Below are 18,495 nucleotides of genomic sequence, written 5' to 3' on the forward strand. Positions count from 1 at the left end.
CCACCTAATGCGAATAGCCAAAAGACCCTGATGCTGGGAATGATTGAAGGCAGAAGGAGAAGTGGATGACAGAGTATGAGATGGTTGGATGGCTTCATTGACTCAATGGACATGAGTTTGAACAAACTCCAGACGATGGTGAAGGATAGGGAAGCCTGGAGTGCTGCAATTCATGGGGTCACAAAGAGGCGGGCACAACTTAGCAACTGAACGATAGCAACAGCTAGCTCCAATAAAGAATCTGCCTAAAAAAAAAAAAAAAAAAAAAAGAATCTGCCTGCCAGTTTTGGAGACACAAGAGACGTGGGTTCGATCCCTGGGTGGGAAAGATCCCCTGGAATACAAAATGGCAACCTGCTCCAGTATTCTTGCCTGGAAAATTTCATGGACAGAGGAGCCTGGCCAGCTACAGTCCATGCGGTTGCAGAGTTGGACATGACAGAGCACACACACACATGCACATACAAACACACACACATGGGTTTCACACTCTAAGTTACCATTCTTATGTCAGGTTTAGAGCCTTTCAAGTCATTTCTCCCTTATAGAGAGTTTGTATGCATGTGTGCTAAGTTGTTTCAGTCATGTGCAACTCTGTGTGACCCCATGGGCTGTAGCCTGCCAGGCTCCTCTGTCCCTGGGATTCTCCAGGCAAGAATACTGGAGTGGGTTGCCATTCCCTCTCCAGGGGATCTCCCCGACCCAAGGATGGAACCGCTGTCTCCTGCATTGGCAGATGGATTCTTTACCCCTGAGCCAGCAAGGAAGCCCAACAGAGAGTTTGCATTTGTCCTAAGTTCAGCTCCTTGATTGCAGGTTGAGTTAGCGGGACAGGATACTGTCTAGGCACCCTATGGGTGGAATTTCATTTTCTGCCTTCAAATCTGACTTTACACTCTATTCCCCAGGGACTGATCAAAATTATATTAAAGTAAAATGTTTCTATCTTAACTGTAAAATAATGATAATACATTTGCCTTTCTTTGAGAGGTGAAAACGCATATAATAGGAAACACGCTGCATAACAAACTTAGATCAGAACTTGGCTCTTAGAATCATTGAGTAAGGTTTTGTGATGTTGTGGTACTGTCATCATTTTTTAAAAAATATTTTTAAAAGAAAGGATTTTTAAAAATAATTTTTTAAATTTATTTTTGGCTATGGTGGATCTTCATTAAAATGCAGGCTTTTCCTTAGTTGCAGTCGGTGGGTGGGGAGGTTGGGGTGGCTATGCTTCATTGCAGTGCACAGATTTATCATTCCAGAGGCTTCTCTTGTTGAAGAGATGGACTCTAGTATTTGCCATACATGGGCTCGATAGTTAGCAGCTCTGGGACTCTAGAGCATGTGCACTCAAGAGTTGTGGAGCACAGGATCAGTTGCTCCTCAGAGTGTGGAATCCTCCTGGAATAAGGATTGAACGCATGTCTCCTACATTGGCAAGTGAATTCCTTAGCACTGAGCCACCAAAGAAGCCCATACTGTCATCATTTTCATCATCATCACCTTCACGATCATTTTGAGCACTTAGGAGATGTTTTAGAAGGACCTATTTCCTGATCAGGTAGAAAAAATGACCAAGGAAGACAGAACCAGCGTGGGAGAAAAATGGAAATTTAAATGAGTTATACCATCCCCACCACTAACAACAACATCCACTTCATAGGCCTCCGAGCCGAACTATGCATTTTGGGGCCCTCCCACTGGCTATCCTAACTGTCCCAGTACTCTGATGATAAGCAAACAAGTCTCCCCAATTCCTCCTGCATTCAGTATCTCCCACTGCACTTGGCAGTCACTGGGCCGTGCTGTGTGCCTGCTGGAGCAGGAATGCCCCTCCCATACCTGGCATTACTTGAGGACAGAGGCTTCGTCCTCAGGACTTCCAGTAAGACAGACTCACGTACGTGCCTTGTGGTACAGACAGTAACTTCAGGAGCATGAGATACACAGGTATGGAACCCACTGGCTGGAGCTGGCTATATGAAGGACTGGGAAGCACAGGGTGATTATTTATGGTGATACAGCCTTGAGACCTCTATGCACATAGCAGATAATTAGCCAACTTGGTCCATGGTCTCTCCATCTCTGAGGATTTGCTAATTTCATGGTGGAGGAAAAGAAGTAAAGTGAATATGTTAGGAAGGATGTAAACCTGTCCTCTTCTCAGGAGGGGGCTGACCTCTATGCCTCACCTCCGATATCCAAGTTGTTTACCTCATAAAGTTCAAACACATTTTTTAAGTTAGAGAAAACAATGTATGACTTTTGTATCTGCAAATCTGTTGAATCGGTCATATAAGTTAGAGAGATTTAGGTCTTCCATACCAAGATTCTGATTGTATTTCTAATTTCTCAGTTTAAATTTATGTCTCTGAGAACTTTCTATTTTTTTTATCTATAGTCCTTGTTTGGGGTTTAGGATTTTCTGCCTTAGAGATTTATGTTTTTTGCTATTTTGAATGACAGCCCCAATTCTAGTTCTAGTTTTATTGGAATATTAAGTTTTAAGTAATCTAACATTCTAGCTCAACTTTTTCTCTTCAGGTGAGGTATGTTCTATGTGTTCCTCCCTTTAGCTGGTTCTAATTTGTATCCTTTTGCTATAAAACCATTGTAATGAGTAGAGTGCTTTTCTGAGACCTGAGTAACTAGTGCATGACAGAACTTGAGGGAGTCCTCTCAGTTTGAATCATGTTTCAAAATTATTGAATGTGAGAAATTTCCCAAATTTATAGCAAATTGGCCTATAACAAGGATGGCCCTGGAGATGCTTGAACTAGTGCTGGTGTCTGATAGACAGCAGTCTTGTGAGTGTTCCTTAGGCTCTGCTGATTCACAAATTCTCTGTGGTAAGGAAGGGAGTAGAAAACATCAAGCCAAGTTGAAGCCCATCAGAGGTCTCTGAAAACCACAAGGAAGCTCTGGAGCTACAGTGATCCTTAGAGTTGGCTGGAGTTGGGGCAAAGGAGCCAAATGCTTACAACCCCACATCATACAGTCATCAAAAGTGGACTGCCTGGGAGCTCCTTTAGCTGAGGCAGATCCCTCTCGGAGTTGATTGCTGATGGCTGAGTAACACCCAACATTGAAGTACTATATCTCTCATTCCTGCAGGAGATTTTGTTATTGTGGTAAAGCAACTGTCAACTTAAAAAATATTCATACCTAAGAAAACATAGACAGAACACTCTATGACATAAATCACAGCAAGATCCTCTCTGACCCATCTCCTAGAGTAATGGAAATAAAAACAAAAAGAAACAAATGGGGCCTAATTAAACTTAAAATCTTGCAAAGCAAAGGAAACTATAAACAAGGTCAAAAGACAACCCTCAGAATGGGAGAAAATTATAGCAAATGAAACAACCAACAAAGGATTAATTTCCAAAATACACAAGCAGTTCATGCAACTCAATACCAGACAAACAACCCAGTCAAAAAGTGGGCAAAACATCTAAACAGATATTTCTCCAAAGAAGACATACAGATGGCTAATAAACACATGAAAAGATGCTCAACATCACTCATTATTAGATAAATGCAAATCAAAACTACAGTGAGATATCACTTTTGATATCAGTTTGAGTCGATTGCTAATGAGGTGGATAAACCTAGAGTCTATTATACAGATGAAGTAAATTAGAAACAAATATAAAATCCTAATACATATTTGTGGAATCTACAGAGATGGCAATGATGAACCTATTTGCAGGACAGCAACAGAGATACAGACATAGAGAGCAAACTTGTGGACAAGGCAGGGGAAGGAGAAGGTGGGGCAAATGGAGAGAGTTTCAAGGAAGCATATGCACTATCATATGTAAAATAGACAGCCAGTGGGAATTTGCTGTGTGATTTGGGGAGCTCAGATCGGTGCTCTGTGACAACCTAGAGGGGTGGGATGGGTTGGGAGGTGGGAGGAAGGTTCAAGAGGGAGGGGACATATGTTTACATATGTGTACCTATGGCTGATTCATGTTGATGTATGCAGAAAGCAATACAATATTGTTAAGCAATTATCCTTCAGTAGAAATTAAATTTTAAAAATATATTCATAACCTAAGAGATGAGAGTTATGCTTTATTCAACATGAACTTTTAGGACTTAAGCAGGGAGACAACATCCTCAAGTAAGCCTGAAAGAAATGGTTTGAGGAGGCTGAGGGAGGAGCTGGGATATATAGAAGTTTCTCTATAGAAAGGCAGATAGTCTGAATGTTGAAAATATTTTTGTGAATTAAAGGAAACCAGATATCCCAAGTTAAGGAATTTAGTGCTTTTCTGTGTATGGGAAGATTCAAGAGTCTGGGCTCATTGCTGAAGCCATTCCTTTCATATGCATCTCAGCTATCTGAGGCCAGTATCCTGTGTTTTTCACATCCTGAGCTCCCTGTGGCTCACAGGGAGAGTAGCTGCAGTCTGATGGCTGTTAGATCACAACTATTCTTCTCCTTCCTGGGTGCCCTTAGGGCTCACCATCTCACACAGGAGGGCTAGAGTCACTAGTGACTGTGACATCCTTTTTTTCTGAGATGGTGGGGAATACTCCATATCTCACAACATAACATAAAATCTACCACCTAAAATATTTTTTAAGTGTACAGTTGCCTTAAGTACCTTCACATTGTTTTCCAACCATCACCACCATTCATCTTCAGAACTATTTCATCTTCCCCAAGTGAAAATCTGTCCCCATTAAACACTAACTCCCTTTCTTCCTCCCAAAGCCTCTGGCAACCACCATTCTACACTCTCTCAGGGACAGTTTGACTATTTTAGGTCCTCATCTCAGTGGAATCCTTCAATTTTTACCCCTTTCCCTCTGGCTATGTAATGTTATTGGGGAGAAGTTAAATGGAATGGAAAGAGAATTATCAGAAAAATTGGGAATTAACTTTGCTCTGGTAGGTACTCTCTTACCTACTCTTTGGGAAGCATACACCCAGTTTTCAAAGGAAAGTTCCAGTTGAAGGTTCAGTTAATTGTTTCTCACTTCAATTTCAAAACACCCAGATTAAGATAGGAAATTCATCACTCTCAGTTCACTTCAGTCACTCAGTCGTATCCGACTCTTTGCGACCCATGGCCTGCAGCACGGCAGGCCTCCCTGTCCATCACCAACTCCCGGAGTTTACTCAAACTCATGTCCATTGAGTCGGTGACTTGCTCAAAAATTAGACCAAGATCATTAGGAACAAAAAATTTACTGAAAGTCTTGTTCCTTGAGGTAGGGTTTAGATCCTCATATCAAAGTGTGGGCAAAAAAGTCATTGAAAACAGTATAGAAACAATAAATAACAAAAAGGAGAGGGCTATGATTATTTTTCAATGATAGAAACAAGACTGCCCATGGCCAGGAGTCCTGGATCATGCATAAAAAAAGTGAGAATGGTATATTGATGTGCTGTGCAAAATCCAGGTGGGAGTATGTTTTAAGTGGGTGAATCTAAAATAATTTCCCAAACCATTAGAGTTATTCTAAGAGGAAAAACATGTTATAGGAAAGAAAAAAATCTGACTACATCTGAATACTTTAACCTTTGCTTCCTGCTGCTTTTGTTCATTAAAAGGATACTATCTACACATAATGGCCTGCCTGGGTAACCCTGATCTTCTGCCTGAATGTTAAACCAAAGTGCCTTTGTTCAGGGAAACACTCTGACCCTGTCCACCTGTGAATGGCTGCAAGGAAAAAGAAATTAACACCTCCCTTCCCCTGAGGCTGGTCATTTCAGGAGATAGTTGACTTCACTTCCTCACCTCCCTTTCCCTTTTCTATAAAAGAATCTGGCAGCCAGGCCCTGATAAGATGGCTATTTTGAGACACTAGCTTTCTATCTTTTCCATCTGCCGGTTTTCTAAATAAATTATTATTCTTGCCTCTGCACCTTGTCTCCTGATTTATTGGCTTGCAATGCAGTGAGCAAAGCAAGTTTGGACTTAGTAACAAACAGAAAGCAGAGATGAATATACCCTATGTGACTGGAGATTCAGAACTTCTTGTTGCACATATTTGATTTTACTGCCTTTTCCAATCTTATGAACCAAAAGAAAAGGATGGAATTGGTGTTAAGATTAGGCAATCCTGTGGGTAATCCTCCACAGGGCACTCTTGATGTCCTTGTTCCTTAGACTGTAGATGATGGGGTTCAGCATAGGGGTGACCACAGCGTACATCACTGAGGCCACAGCGCCCTTCCTGGGGGAAGATGAAACAGCTGAACTGAGGTATACACCAAGACCTGTTCCATAAAACAAACAAACAACTGCCAAGTGAGAGCCACAGGTGGAGAAGGCTTTGTAATTCCCACCTGATGATGAGACTCTGAGAATGGAGGAAATAATTCGAGAATAAGAGTAAAGAACTCCTGAGAGTGGAACTCCACCAAAAACGGTACCAATAAAAAGGATTAATATGTTATTGATGAAGGTGTCTGAACAGGCAAGCTTGAGGAGTTGAGAAAGGTCACAAAAGAAATGGGGGATTTCTGTATCTGCACAGAAGGTAAGCTGTGACATCATCAAGTAGTGCAGTTGGGAGGTCAAAAAACTGGTGAAAAATGATGCCAGGACCAACAAGCCACAGAGGCGGGGGCTCATGATGACCAGGTAGTGTAGAGGGTGACAGATGGCCACCAACCGGTCATAGGCCATCACTGTCAGAAGGAGACTCTCCAAACATGCAAAAAGGGAAAAGAAGGCCACCTGAGCTATGCACCCTGCATAGGTGATGGATTTGCTGTGTGTCTGGAGGTTCACTAGCATCTTGGGGACAGTGGTGGTGCTGATACTGATGTCAGTCAGTGACAGACTGGAGAGGAAGAAGTACATGGGGGTGTGGAGGTGGGAATCAGAGATAAAAGCCAGGATGATGAGCAGGTTCCCAAGCATGGTCACCAGGTACATAGACAGGAAGAGTCCAAAGAGGAGGGGCTGAAGTTCTGGATCATCTGAGAGTCCCAGCAGGAGGAATTCTGAGACACATGTAAGATTCTGTAGTTCCACATTGATGGGGCATCTTTTGAAAAAGAAGAGTGTTAAATAAGCAAAACAAATGTAGAGGCATCCAGATAAGTGTTCATACGTTGGATTTAAGCAACCCGTAAATAAAGTCTTCATACTTGATTATACACCCCAGTACTTCTGCAATATTTCTAAGTTCTCAGTTGTGAGCATGTCTCTATTGATGACCAAAATAGTCACCTCTTTCTTTGCACCCATTTATGTGGTGACCCAAGGACGAAAGAGCAGACAAAAAACCAGGAAGAGTCTTGGAATGCAGAAACAGAAAAACCAGACCCTTATCATCCTTCCCTCCCCCATGTTGTAACTGTTAATGGAACAGTATAACCTGTCTCCCCTCCTACCCCACAGGGAGAAGGTATTTGCCCTACTCTTCCCCCTACCCAGTATACATGCCTCATACAATCAGCAAATGACCTGCAAGACCCCTATCCCACTCCATGTACCCTGGCTATAAAAGCGGACTAAGGTCCCCTGTTCAACGTCTGTTCTCCCTTGAGCTGGCCTGCTGTTCTAACAGCATCTCCCACTCTAATAAACTTTATTTCCCTCTCATTCTGTCTCATGTCTGGAAATTCTATTCCAACCCACACCCGGACCACTACATTTTACACATGGGACTAAAGAATATTAGAGAAGGAAGGACATTTTGAAATCACAAATCCAGGAACACAATAAAATATCTGGGGTTTTGTTTTCTTTTGTTTTTGCTGTTTTTGATTTTAGTTGCTAGGTAATACTTCTTATATGTCTCCAAGCCTAAACAGGTCCAAGGGTTTGATTTCTCATCAAATCCAACCCTTTTATGAATATTTGAGAAATTTAAGACCAAAGTCTGGTCTCAAACACTAAGTCAGCCTTCTTATGCCAGCTTAAAAGATTTTTAAGTCCATATTTCCTAAGAGACTTTGCATTTCTCCTAAGGTCAGTCCCTGAGTGCAGGCTGAGTTAGCAGCATATAATACTGTCTAGAGGGGCTTCTCTGGTGCCTCAGTGCAAACAATCCACTTGCAGTGCAGGAGATGGCGATTCAACCTCTGGATCAGGAAGATCCCCTGGAAATGGATATGGAAACCCACTCCAATATTCTTGACTGGGAAATTCCATGGACAGAGGAGCCTGGCGGGCTACAATCCATGTGGTTGCAAGAGTCAGACACAACTAAGTAACTAAACCACCACCACCACCTATACTATATAGGTACCCTATGAATGAATTTTCCCTACCTGCATTCAACTCTGACTTTACCCCTTTTCTACTCCATATTAGCGCCTGATAAAAGTTACATAAAAATATTGTGTTCCTATCCTCAACTGTAAGAGATGATAACGCATGTTCTGGGGGTGGTAATGCAGATAAAAGAAAACAAGCTTCAGAAGAATCTTAGCTCTGCTCCTGGCAAATGGAATCCCAGGTAAAAGTTTATGATATTGTGCTTACTGTCATCATTTTCATCACCATCACCTTCATGATCATCTGGAGAACTTAGGGGACAGTTTAGGGAGACCTATTTCCTGCTCTGCTGGAAAAGATGCCCAAGGAGAATAGAACCAGTGTGGAAGGAAAATAGAAATTTAAATAAGAGTTCTCAAATCCCCACCATTAGTAACATGAACTTCATAGGTCTCTGCTTTGAACCTATGCATCTTTGGTGCCCTTCCACATGCTATCCCAACTGTCTCACTGCCTTGATGATGAGAAAATAAATCTCCCCCAATCCTTCCTGCATTCAGGGTCTCCTTTCTTATGAACAGTTGAGAAATTTCAGACAAAGCCAGATCTCAAACCCTAAGTTGACCTTCTTACATCAGCCTGAGAGCTTTTCAAGTCACTATTTCCTTGTAGAGAGTCTGCATTTCTCCTAAATTCAGTTCCCTGAATGCAGGCTGGGTTAGCAGGAGAGGAAATTGTTTAGGTGCCTTATGAATGGAATATCACTGTCTACATTCAAATCTGACTTTACCCTCTATCTCCCCGGGGTTTATAAACATTGCCTTAAAGTATTGTGTCCCTATCCAGAACTACAAAATGATAATAATGGTATTGCTGTCTTTGGAGGTGACAGTAAAGCACCTAAAAATAACAATTACACAAAAAACTTAGCTCAGCTCCTGGACTTGGAATCCTTAGGAAAAGTTTTGTGACACTGTGGTTACTGTCATCATTTTCATCATCATTACCTTCATGATATTTTGGAGAACTTGGGGGACAATTTAGAGGGACCTCTTTCCTGCTCAGGTAGAAAAAAAATGCACCGCCCAAGACAGAACTAATGTTAGAGGAAAATAGAAATTTAAATAAGAGTTCTTAGATCCCCACCACTACCAACAACATTAACTTCATAGGCCTCACAGCTGAATCTGTGTATTTTGGTGCCCTCCCACTGGCTCTCCCAACTATCCCACTGCCTTGCAGTGAGTAAACAAGGCTTCCCCATCCTTCCTGCATTCAGTGTGTGCCTATGCATTTGACACTCACTGGCTTGGGCTGTGTCTCCGCTGAAGCAGGACTGAAGGATGCAGATTGCCTGCCTCTCCCATGCCGGCTGCTGGATGAGGGTTGAGGCTGTGTCCACAGGACTCATAAGAAAACAGACTCAAGTATTGGCTTCCAGGTTCAGACAGCAACTCTGGGAGATGAAAGACACAGGTATGACACCCAGTGGACTGGAGCTGACTAATTTAAGGGCAGGGAAGTGTAGGCTAATTATTTATGATGATACAGCCTTGAGACCTCAATGCACCTAAAAGATAATTAGATGCATTGGTCCATGGCCTCTCAGTCTCAGGATTTGCTAATTTCATGGAGGAGGAAAAGAAGAAAAGTGATTGTATTAGGAAGGACTTAGACCTTTCCTCTTCACAAGAGGAGGCTGACCTCTACTCCTCACCACTGACGTCCAAGTGGTTTACATTATTGTAAACTTCAGGCACTTCTTTTGCAAATATATATGTATTGTTTTTATATTATTTTCCATTATAGATTATTGTAGGTCTGTATATATAGAATATAGTTCCCTATGGTATTCAGTAAATTTTTGTTGTTTATTTTATATATAGTAGTGTATATATGGAAGTTAATCTCAAACTTGCAATGTATCCTTCCATGTGCCTTCCCTTTTAGTAATCATCAGTTTTTTTTTTAATATCTGTGACTCTATTTCTGTTTTTTAAAAAGTTCATTTGTGCTATTCTTTTAGTTTCCATATGTAAGTGATATCACAGGATAATTTGTCTTTCTCTTTCTGACTTATTTCACTTATTATGCTCTCTAGGTCCATCCTTGTAGCTCCAAATGGCATTATTTCATTCTTTCCCATAGCTGAGGAGTATTCCATTTATACAACAAATCTTTTTTTAAATTAATTTATTTTTTATTGAAGGATAATTGCTTTACAGAATTTTGCTGTTTTCTGTCAAACCTCAACATGAATCAGCCATAGGTATACATGTATCCCCTCCCTTTTGAAGCTCCCTCCCACCTCCCTCCCCATCCCACCCCTCTAGGTTGATACAGAGCCCCTGTTTGAGTTTCCTGAGCCACACAGCAAATTCCCGTTGGCTATCTATTTTACACATGGTGATGAAAGTTTCCAAGTTACTCTTCCCATACATCTCACCCTCTCCTCCCCTCTCCTCATGACCATAAGTCTATTCTCTATGTCTATTTCTCCATTGTTGCCCTGTAAGAAAATTCTTCAGTATCATTTTTTAGATTCCGTATATATGTGTTAGAATATGATATTTATCTTTCTCTTTCTGACTCACTTCACTCTGTATAATAGGTTCTAGGTTCATCCACCTCATTAGAACTGACTCAAAGGCATCCTTTTTTATGGCTGAGTAATATTCCATTGTGTACATATACCACAACTTCTTCATCCATTCATCTGTCGATGGACATCTAGGTTGCTTCCAAGTTCTAGCTATTGTAAATAGTGCTGCAATGAGCAATAGGATATGTGTATCTCTTTCAATTTTGGTTTCCTCAGGGTATAGGCCTAGGAGTGGGATTGCTGGGTCATATGGTGGTTTTATTCCTAGTTTTAGAAGGAATCACCATACTGTCTTCCATAGTGGCTGTATCAATTTACATTCCCACCAAAAGTGCAAGAATGTTTCCTTTTCTCCATACCCATTCCAGCATTTATTGTTTGTAGACTTTGTGATGCGGGCCATTCTGACTGGTATGAGGTGATATCTCATTCTAGTTTTGATTTGCATTTCTCTAATAATGAGCATTGTTGAGCATCTTTTCATGTGTTTGTTGGCCATCTTTATGTCGTCTTTAGAGAAACTACTGTTTAGATCTTTTCCCCACTTTTTGATTGGGTTGTTTGTGTTTCTGGCATTGAGTTGTACGAGCTGCTTGTATATTTTGGAAATTAATCCTTTGTCAGTTATTTTTCAAGAAAAATTCCCTGGAGAAGACCTGGTACACGAAGAATCTGCCCTGTTGTGGCTATTTCTGCAGATCCCACCATGCTGTTTCTGGTCATAGAGTCAGAAATACCTCTAGTTTCTCTTACATTCATAGAGTCCTTCCACTGATATTAGAACAAGCCAGAGCCATTCAGTGTCTGAGTTCAACAAACTTTTGATTTCTGCTCAATTATAGAGGACACATCTCCCTCTCTAAATGTATATTTTTAAAATAACTTTTGTATTTGAATTTTGGATGTCATTAATGTGCTTTTGGCTTACATTCCATGGACAGAGGAGCCTGGTGGACTACAGTATACTATAGTCCATGGGGTTGCAAAGACTCAGACATGACTGAGTGACTAATACTTTCACACACACTTATGTGAGATGAAGGTCCGTTACAACCTCCTACAACTTACGCTTCTGTCTTCCTGGTTCAGAGTCTATGTATGAGAAACTCAAGAGATTGACTCCTCATTAACTTGCTAGTTGATAAGTAGAATATATACTCAATTAAGTTGGACATGGAAGAAAAAGGTTAATTATATTTGTGCAAACACGTCAGAGAAAAGTTAGGGGGATGACCAAATAACTGGTGTGTAGAGAATATTTAGGGGGAAAGAAGTGGGTATCAATAAATTTTATTAATAGAATGCTTGAGCAATGAGAATAATGTAAAAAGAAAGTGAAAACATTTCATAGTGGGAAGCAGAGATTGGTTGCTAGAAAAACTACTGAAATGAGTTTAGAAGACTTGGCATTTGAAAACCAAGGAGTGTTTTTCACAGATTTGTTCCATGATTTTCTGAATCTCTCCTCCCTGCTATGATGCATATTCTTCAAGGAAACAGGTAGATCAACACCTTCTTGTATTGTCTTTTTAGATATCCAATTGAGAAATGTCTATCCTCACTTTTTGTCACTTTGTTATTTGTGAATCATATAAACACACCCTGTATTTTGTGACAATCCTGTGCACACTGGTAGTTGGACAAAAACAGATCCTACTGAGTATACATACTAATAGAAATAAACCAAACATTGCTTCTTTGGGGAGCTGTAGAGCACTCTATACAAGGTCCAGTGATCCAGGGGGAAAGGGAGTTAGTGGAAGCATATAATTAAAAATGGGAAATTAGTCACCCTATTTGCTCAAAAACCTGGTCAAGATCATTAGGGGATAAAAACATACTAAACATCTTGGTATTTCAGGTAAGATTTGGATTCTCATATCAAATAGTGGAAAAACTCATAGGAAAATATAGAAACAGTAAATTTAAGAAAGAGAGAGCTATGATTATTTTGTAGTGCTACAAACAAGACTGCCCATGATCAAGGGTCCTGGATCATTTATAAGGAAAGACAGAATGGTATACTGGTGTACTAGCAAAACCCTGATGGGAATATGACTTATGTGGAGAATTCAAAAAGACTCTCCCAAGTGATTAAAGCTATTCTAAGAGGAAAACCTGCATAAACAGAAAGCAGGAAACCAGATAAGTATATATATACACTATCTGTTTGCATTTTTAAAACTTCTTGTTGCACATATTTGATTTTACTGCCTTTGTAAATCTTTTTTGTGATTGTTCAGTCACTAAGTTGTGTCTGATTCCTTATGACCCCATGGACTGCGGCATGCTAGACTTCCCTGTCCTTCACTATCTCCTGGAGTTGGTTCAAACTCAACCAAAACACAAGAAGGCACAGGATTTGAGATTAGGCTATTCTGTGGCTAATCCTCCACAGGGCACTCTTGATGTCCTTGTTCCTTAGACTGTAAATGAATGGGTTCAGCATAGGGGTGACCACAGAGTACATCATTGAGGCCACCGCACTCGTCCTAGGGGAAGATGAGAGAGCTGAACTTGTATACACCCCAATGCCTGTTCCATAAAACAAGCAAACAACTGACAAGTGAGAACCACAGGTGGAGAAGGCTTTATACCTCCCACTTAACGATGAGAGTCTGAGGATGGAGGAAATAATTCGTGAATAAGAGTAGAGGACCCCTGACAGTGGAACTCCACCAAAGATGATACTGATAAAATGGATTAATATTCTACTGAGGGAGGTGTCAGAACAGGAAAGGTTGAAGAGTTGAGAAAATTCACAAAAATAATGAGGAAGTTCCACACCTGCACAGAAGGCAAGCTGTGTCATCACCAAGTAGTGCAGCAGGGAGTTCAAAAAGCTAATGGAAAGTGATGCCAGGACCAATGAACCACAGAGGCGGGGGTTCATGATGACCAGATAGTACAGGGGGTGACAAATGGCCACCAACCGGTCATAGGCCATCACTGTCAGAAGCAGGCTCTCCAAACATGCAAAAAGAACAAAAAAGTTCACCTGAGCTATGCACCCTGCATAGGTGATGGATTTGATATGCATTTGGAAATTCACTAGCATCTTGGGGATGGTGGTGGTGCTGATACTGATGTCAGCCAAGGACAGATTGGAGAGGAAGAAGTACATGGGGCTGTGGAGGTGGGGGTCAGAGCTGACAGCCAGGATGATGAGCAGGTTCCCAAGCACAGTGACCAGGTATGTGGACAGGAAGAGTCCAAAGAGGAGGGGCTGAAGGTCTGGATCATCTGAGAAGCCCAGGAGGAGGAATTCTGAGACACGTGTATGATTCTGTGTTTCCATGTAGATGGGGCACCTTTTGAAAAAGAAGTGAGTGTTGAATACACACAACAATTATACAGGTACTCACATAAGTGTCCATACTTTGTATTTGAGCAATTCATAAATAAAGTGTTTATGCTTGAGGACCATACCCCCCAGTTGCTTTCACAATTTTCTGAGTCTGAAGACATCTTTATTTATTCCCAGGGCATTCACTTGTTTCTTCACACATCTGTTTCTGAGGCATAGGTCCAAAGAATATGAGAGAAGTAAGGACATTTTGAGATCACAAATCCATGAACATAGTAAAATATCTGTTCCCTACTTGTTAAGGAAAAATGTGGACTAAAATTCCTCTTCTCTTTAAAAAAAATATCAGTCTCATTAAAGAACACAATGTGCTTAGTTGCTCAGTCATGTCCAACACTTTATGACCCCATGGACTGTAACCCACCAGGCTCCTCTGTCCATGGGGAGTCTCCAGGCCAGAATACTGGAGTGGATTGCTATGCCTTCCTACAGGGGATCTTCCCAGCCCAGGGATCAGACCCAGGTCTCCCACATTGCAGGTGAATTCTTTACATCTGAGCCACCGGGGAAGCCCAAGAACACTGGAGTGGATAAACTACCGCTTCTCTAGGGGATCTTCCCAACCCAGGAATCGAACCAGGGTCTCTTGTATTGCAAGTAGATTCTTTACCACCTGAGTTACCAGAGAAGCCCAAAGAAGCACTCAAATGTGAAGCAGGAGATAGACGGGCCACTGGACCAGGCAGCTAATGTTTGTTGAACAGGGCAAAACTGAAGTTTTTGTCTTTAGCCACACAAGAACGATGCCTGCTTCCTTTCCCCCACTGATACAGAGAGAATAACTAACAGGGGGTATTCATTGCAGCAAAAATGGAGATGAATGAACAATCTTTGGCACATACCAGCCAAACAGGCCTACAAGAGTTAAGCAATCTTGGTTATTCCTTAGTTGTTACTCCTAAGAAACACTTGTGGCTGGATAATCCTTCACAAAGCTAATTACTCTCTGACTCCATATAGATCTTACTCTGTACTTGGCATTCTTCTCCCCTACAATGTGTTGTAGTATTCTGCATTTCAGAAAGGAGATCATGGATCAATAACCTCAGGGGCACCAGACCCAGTTGCTGAGTTGCCTAACATCAGCTGTGGCCATTTTGAAACTTTGCAAAAGAAAAAAATCCAAAAAAATAAAAAAGAAAAAAAGAAAAAAAAAGAAAAAATCCAAGACCTTCAAGAGGGTATAAAACCTCTCCCTATTCCTGAGAAAGGGGTGGAGGCATAATTCTCGAGGTGCTAGCCTGCTGTGCTTCCTTTTTACCTGGCAAAGAAAATAAAGAAACTCTTTTCTATTTCCTCCAGACTCTGTCTCTATATTTATATTTGGCCTTGGCAGAGAGGAAGCCAAGATTTTGGCATCATTAATACCATGATTATCCACTTCACATACTAAAATGCAAAAATTTAACAATACTTGCTTTGGAACTTATATTTATTACTGATAAAAATAGAGAGTTTTTGGACTTCTCTGATGGTCAAGTGGTTAAGAATCCATACTTCCAATGCAGGAGGTGCAGGTTTGATTCCTGGTGGGGGAACTAAGATCATATATGTATTTCAGCACATAAAATCATGCAAAGTACTACCTGAGGGTTAAAATTCATTTTTTTTTCAATTTCTTATTATGATACAGATAAAATAATACTCCACACTGCCCTCCATCCTACACAAGAGTATTTCCAAAATATATAAGCCCATGACTATTGCCTCAGTTCTAAAAATTGAAACATGCAACTTTCCTATTAACTACCTAGACTTATTTTCCTGACCAAGATATCAGACAAAAGCAAGTAGTTGCTCCAATTGTCAAGGGATAAAATGAAAAAATCCTTCTTCCGACTTGCATAGGGAATGATGCTTCCATAGCTCAGATTTACAGAATGGTCTGGAAAATAGTGGCTCAAACAGTAAAGAATCTGCCCGCAGTACAGGAGACCTGAGTTCAACCTCAGCATTCAGAAGATCCCCTGGAGAAGGGACTAGCTACCCACTCCAGTATTCTTGCTTGGAGAATTCTGTGGACAGAGGAGGCTGGGAGGCTACAGCCTGTATGGTAGCACAGACATGGATATGACTGAATGATTTTCATTTCACTGGAAAATGCATTTCTATTCATAGAAAACTCCATCATTCATAATATTCACGTAAAAGGCCCCTGCAAACCACTTGTTCCATTCTGCTAATTCACGGATAAACTCACCAGATCCCAGCAGGAGGTATCCATGGTTCTAACTGCATTTGCTCATCTGAGACTAAAGCAGGTTTCAAAAAAAAAACAATCAATTCACTCTGGTGGGAGACATGGGGTGGGAATCAGGAAGCCTTTGTGTGAGACCTGCATCTTTCACCCACTAAATGTGGAGTGTGTGTAAATCTCCCCACCTCTCTACGCTGGTATCCCTTACATTGAAGTTGAACCAATAATATTTGTTTGCAGGACAGTGCGATGTTGAGGAAGGGGAAGTTTTTCCATCTACCACTGCTGAGTGCTTGTGGCCAAACTAATAACAACATTGACACTAGTCAGATTAACAGGAGAAAAAGAATAACAAATTTGAATTCATGCACATGGAGGTCTCACAGAAATGGGGCCTAAGAAGTGTCTGAAACAGGCAACTTGTATCCCTTTTCAGAGAAGCAATAAATTGATGAGGAATTGACAGGACAAAGAAATTTAGACTTTGGGTTCTTCATTAGTGAAGAATCTTAACAGCTTGGACTTGGGGTAGTATATTAAAGAAATAACAAGCTTTGCTTACATAACCTCTAGGCTCCAAATCCCCCATCTCTGATGATAAAGGGGTCCTTCTATCTCCAGATACAGGAGAGCCCCTTTCATGTGAGAGATTTATTTACTAATTTCAGGGAAAGAGATAAGAATCAGAATCTCCTTGCATCAGCTGCTTCTCGAATAACATCAATTATAACTAATCAATATGCCATTTTGGCATGTTTTGGGGCAGCCCAACCTGATCCCCAGTAGTGGCTCAGTTGTGTCTGACTCTTTGCAGTCCCAAGGACTGTAGCTTGCCAGGCTTCTCTGTCCATGGGATTCTCCAGGAAAGAATACTGGAGTGGGTTGCCATGCCCTCCTCCATGGGATCATCCCAATCCAGGGATTGAACCCCTGTCTCTTGCATCACCTGCATTGGCAGGAGGGTTCTTTACCAGTAGCACACTGGTGCCACCTGGGAAGCCCCTGTGTGTGCTAAGTTGCTTCTGTCGTGTCCAACTCTTTGTGACCCTATGGACTGTAGTCCGCCAGGCTCCTTTGTCCAGGTCAAATATTCAGTCACAGTTCTTAAATCAGAATTTTTTTAACTTTTTATTTTATACTGGAGTATAGATGATTAACAATGTTGTGATAGTTTTAGGTGTACAGAATTTGATTTATTATTGAAGTAGTTAGTTAATGATATACAATTCTAATATTAGTTTAATGATCTTATATTCTACTATGGTGGTGGTTTAGTCACTAAGTCATGTCCATCTCTTGCATCCCCATGGACTGTAGCCTGCCAGGCTCCTCTGTCCATGAGATTCTCCAGGCAAGAATACTGGAGTGAGTGGGTTGCCATTTCCTTCTCCAATATTCTATATATATGAAGTAGAATTAGAAGCCTGCCACATCTCAAGGAATTCATTCAGAGAATAAGTGCAAATCCTAAAATATGTCTCAGTCCACACAATAAAATTAACTTCCCTTTTTCTTTCTCTTTTTCTTTTTTTTCATTTTTATGATCCACTCTTTTTAAAAATTGTTGAATGTTGTGAAAGTGAAAAGTGAATGTGTTAGTTGCTCAGGTGTGTCCAGCTCTTTGGGACCCCATGGACTGTATAGCTCACCAGGCTCCGCTGTCCATGGAATTCTCCAGGCAAGAATACTGGAGTGGGTAGCCACTTTCTTCCCCATGGAATCTTCCTGACCCATGGATTGAACCCAGATCTCCCACATTGCAGATGGATTCTTTACCCTCTGAGCCACCAGGGAAGCCCAATTGAATGTTATAGATTCTATTAAATGTAAAATGATAGCTCCTATAGGAAGTGACATGCAAGCACCATTTTATCTTTTGTCTAGCCCTACACAACATCACTGGAAGGAAGGAAACTCAGGCAGGGAAGTGCCCAGTGGGTGGAAGCCACATTGCCTACATGTATTGTTTATGAGAACCAAAAACAGTCTATTCAATATTTAGCAAAAAATTTTCTTGTTGCAACCTCTTCTGTGATAAGCAACTAAAGGCTGTGGGGAATCAGAAATAAATGAGTCTCAATTTTTTCCCTCCAGGCATTCAGAATCCACTAGCATAAAGAACAAAAAGTAA

General features: G+C 41.0%; 2 protein-coding genes across 2 annotated transcripts; both read right to left on the bottom strand.

The window, feature by feature from the left end:
- Nucleotides 1-6,077: 6,077 nt before the first annotated feature.
- LOC133062755 (olfactory receptor 7E178-like) lies at nucleotides 6,078-7,121 on the bottom strand. Its single transcript, XM_061152151.1, has one exon. It carries the CDS (start codon nucleotides 7,119-7,121, stop codon nucleotides 6,078-6,080), a length of 1,044 nt encoding a protein of 347 aa, XP_061008134.1.
- Nucleotides 7,122-13,168: 6,047 nt separating this feature from the next.
- On the bottom strand, nucleotides 13,169-14,119 carry LOC133061250 (olfactory receptor 7E178-like). Its single transcript, XM_061149239.1, has one exon. It carries the CDS (start codon nucleotides 14,096-14,098, stop codon nucleotides 13,169-13,171), a length of 930 nt encoding a protein of 309 aa, XP_061005222.1. The 5' UTR covers nucleotides 14,099-14,119.
- Nucleotides 14,120-18,495: the final 4,376 nt, after the last annotated feature.

Source organism: Dama dama, chromosome 9, assembly GCF_033118175.1.
Source record: "Dama dama isolate Ldn47 chromosome 9, ASM3311817v1, whole genome shotgun sequence".
Lineage (NCBI taxonomy): Eukaryota > Metazoa > Chordata > Mammalia > Artiodactyla > Cervidae > Dama > Dama dama.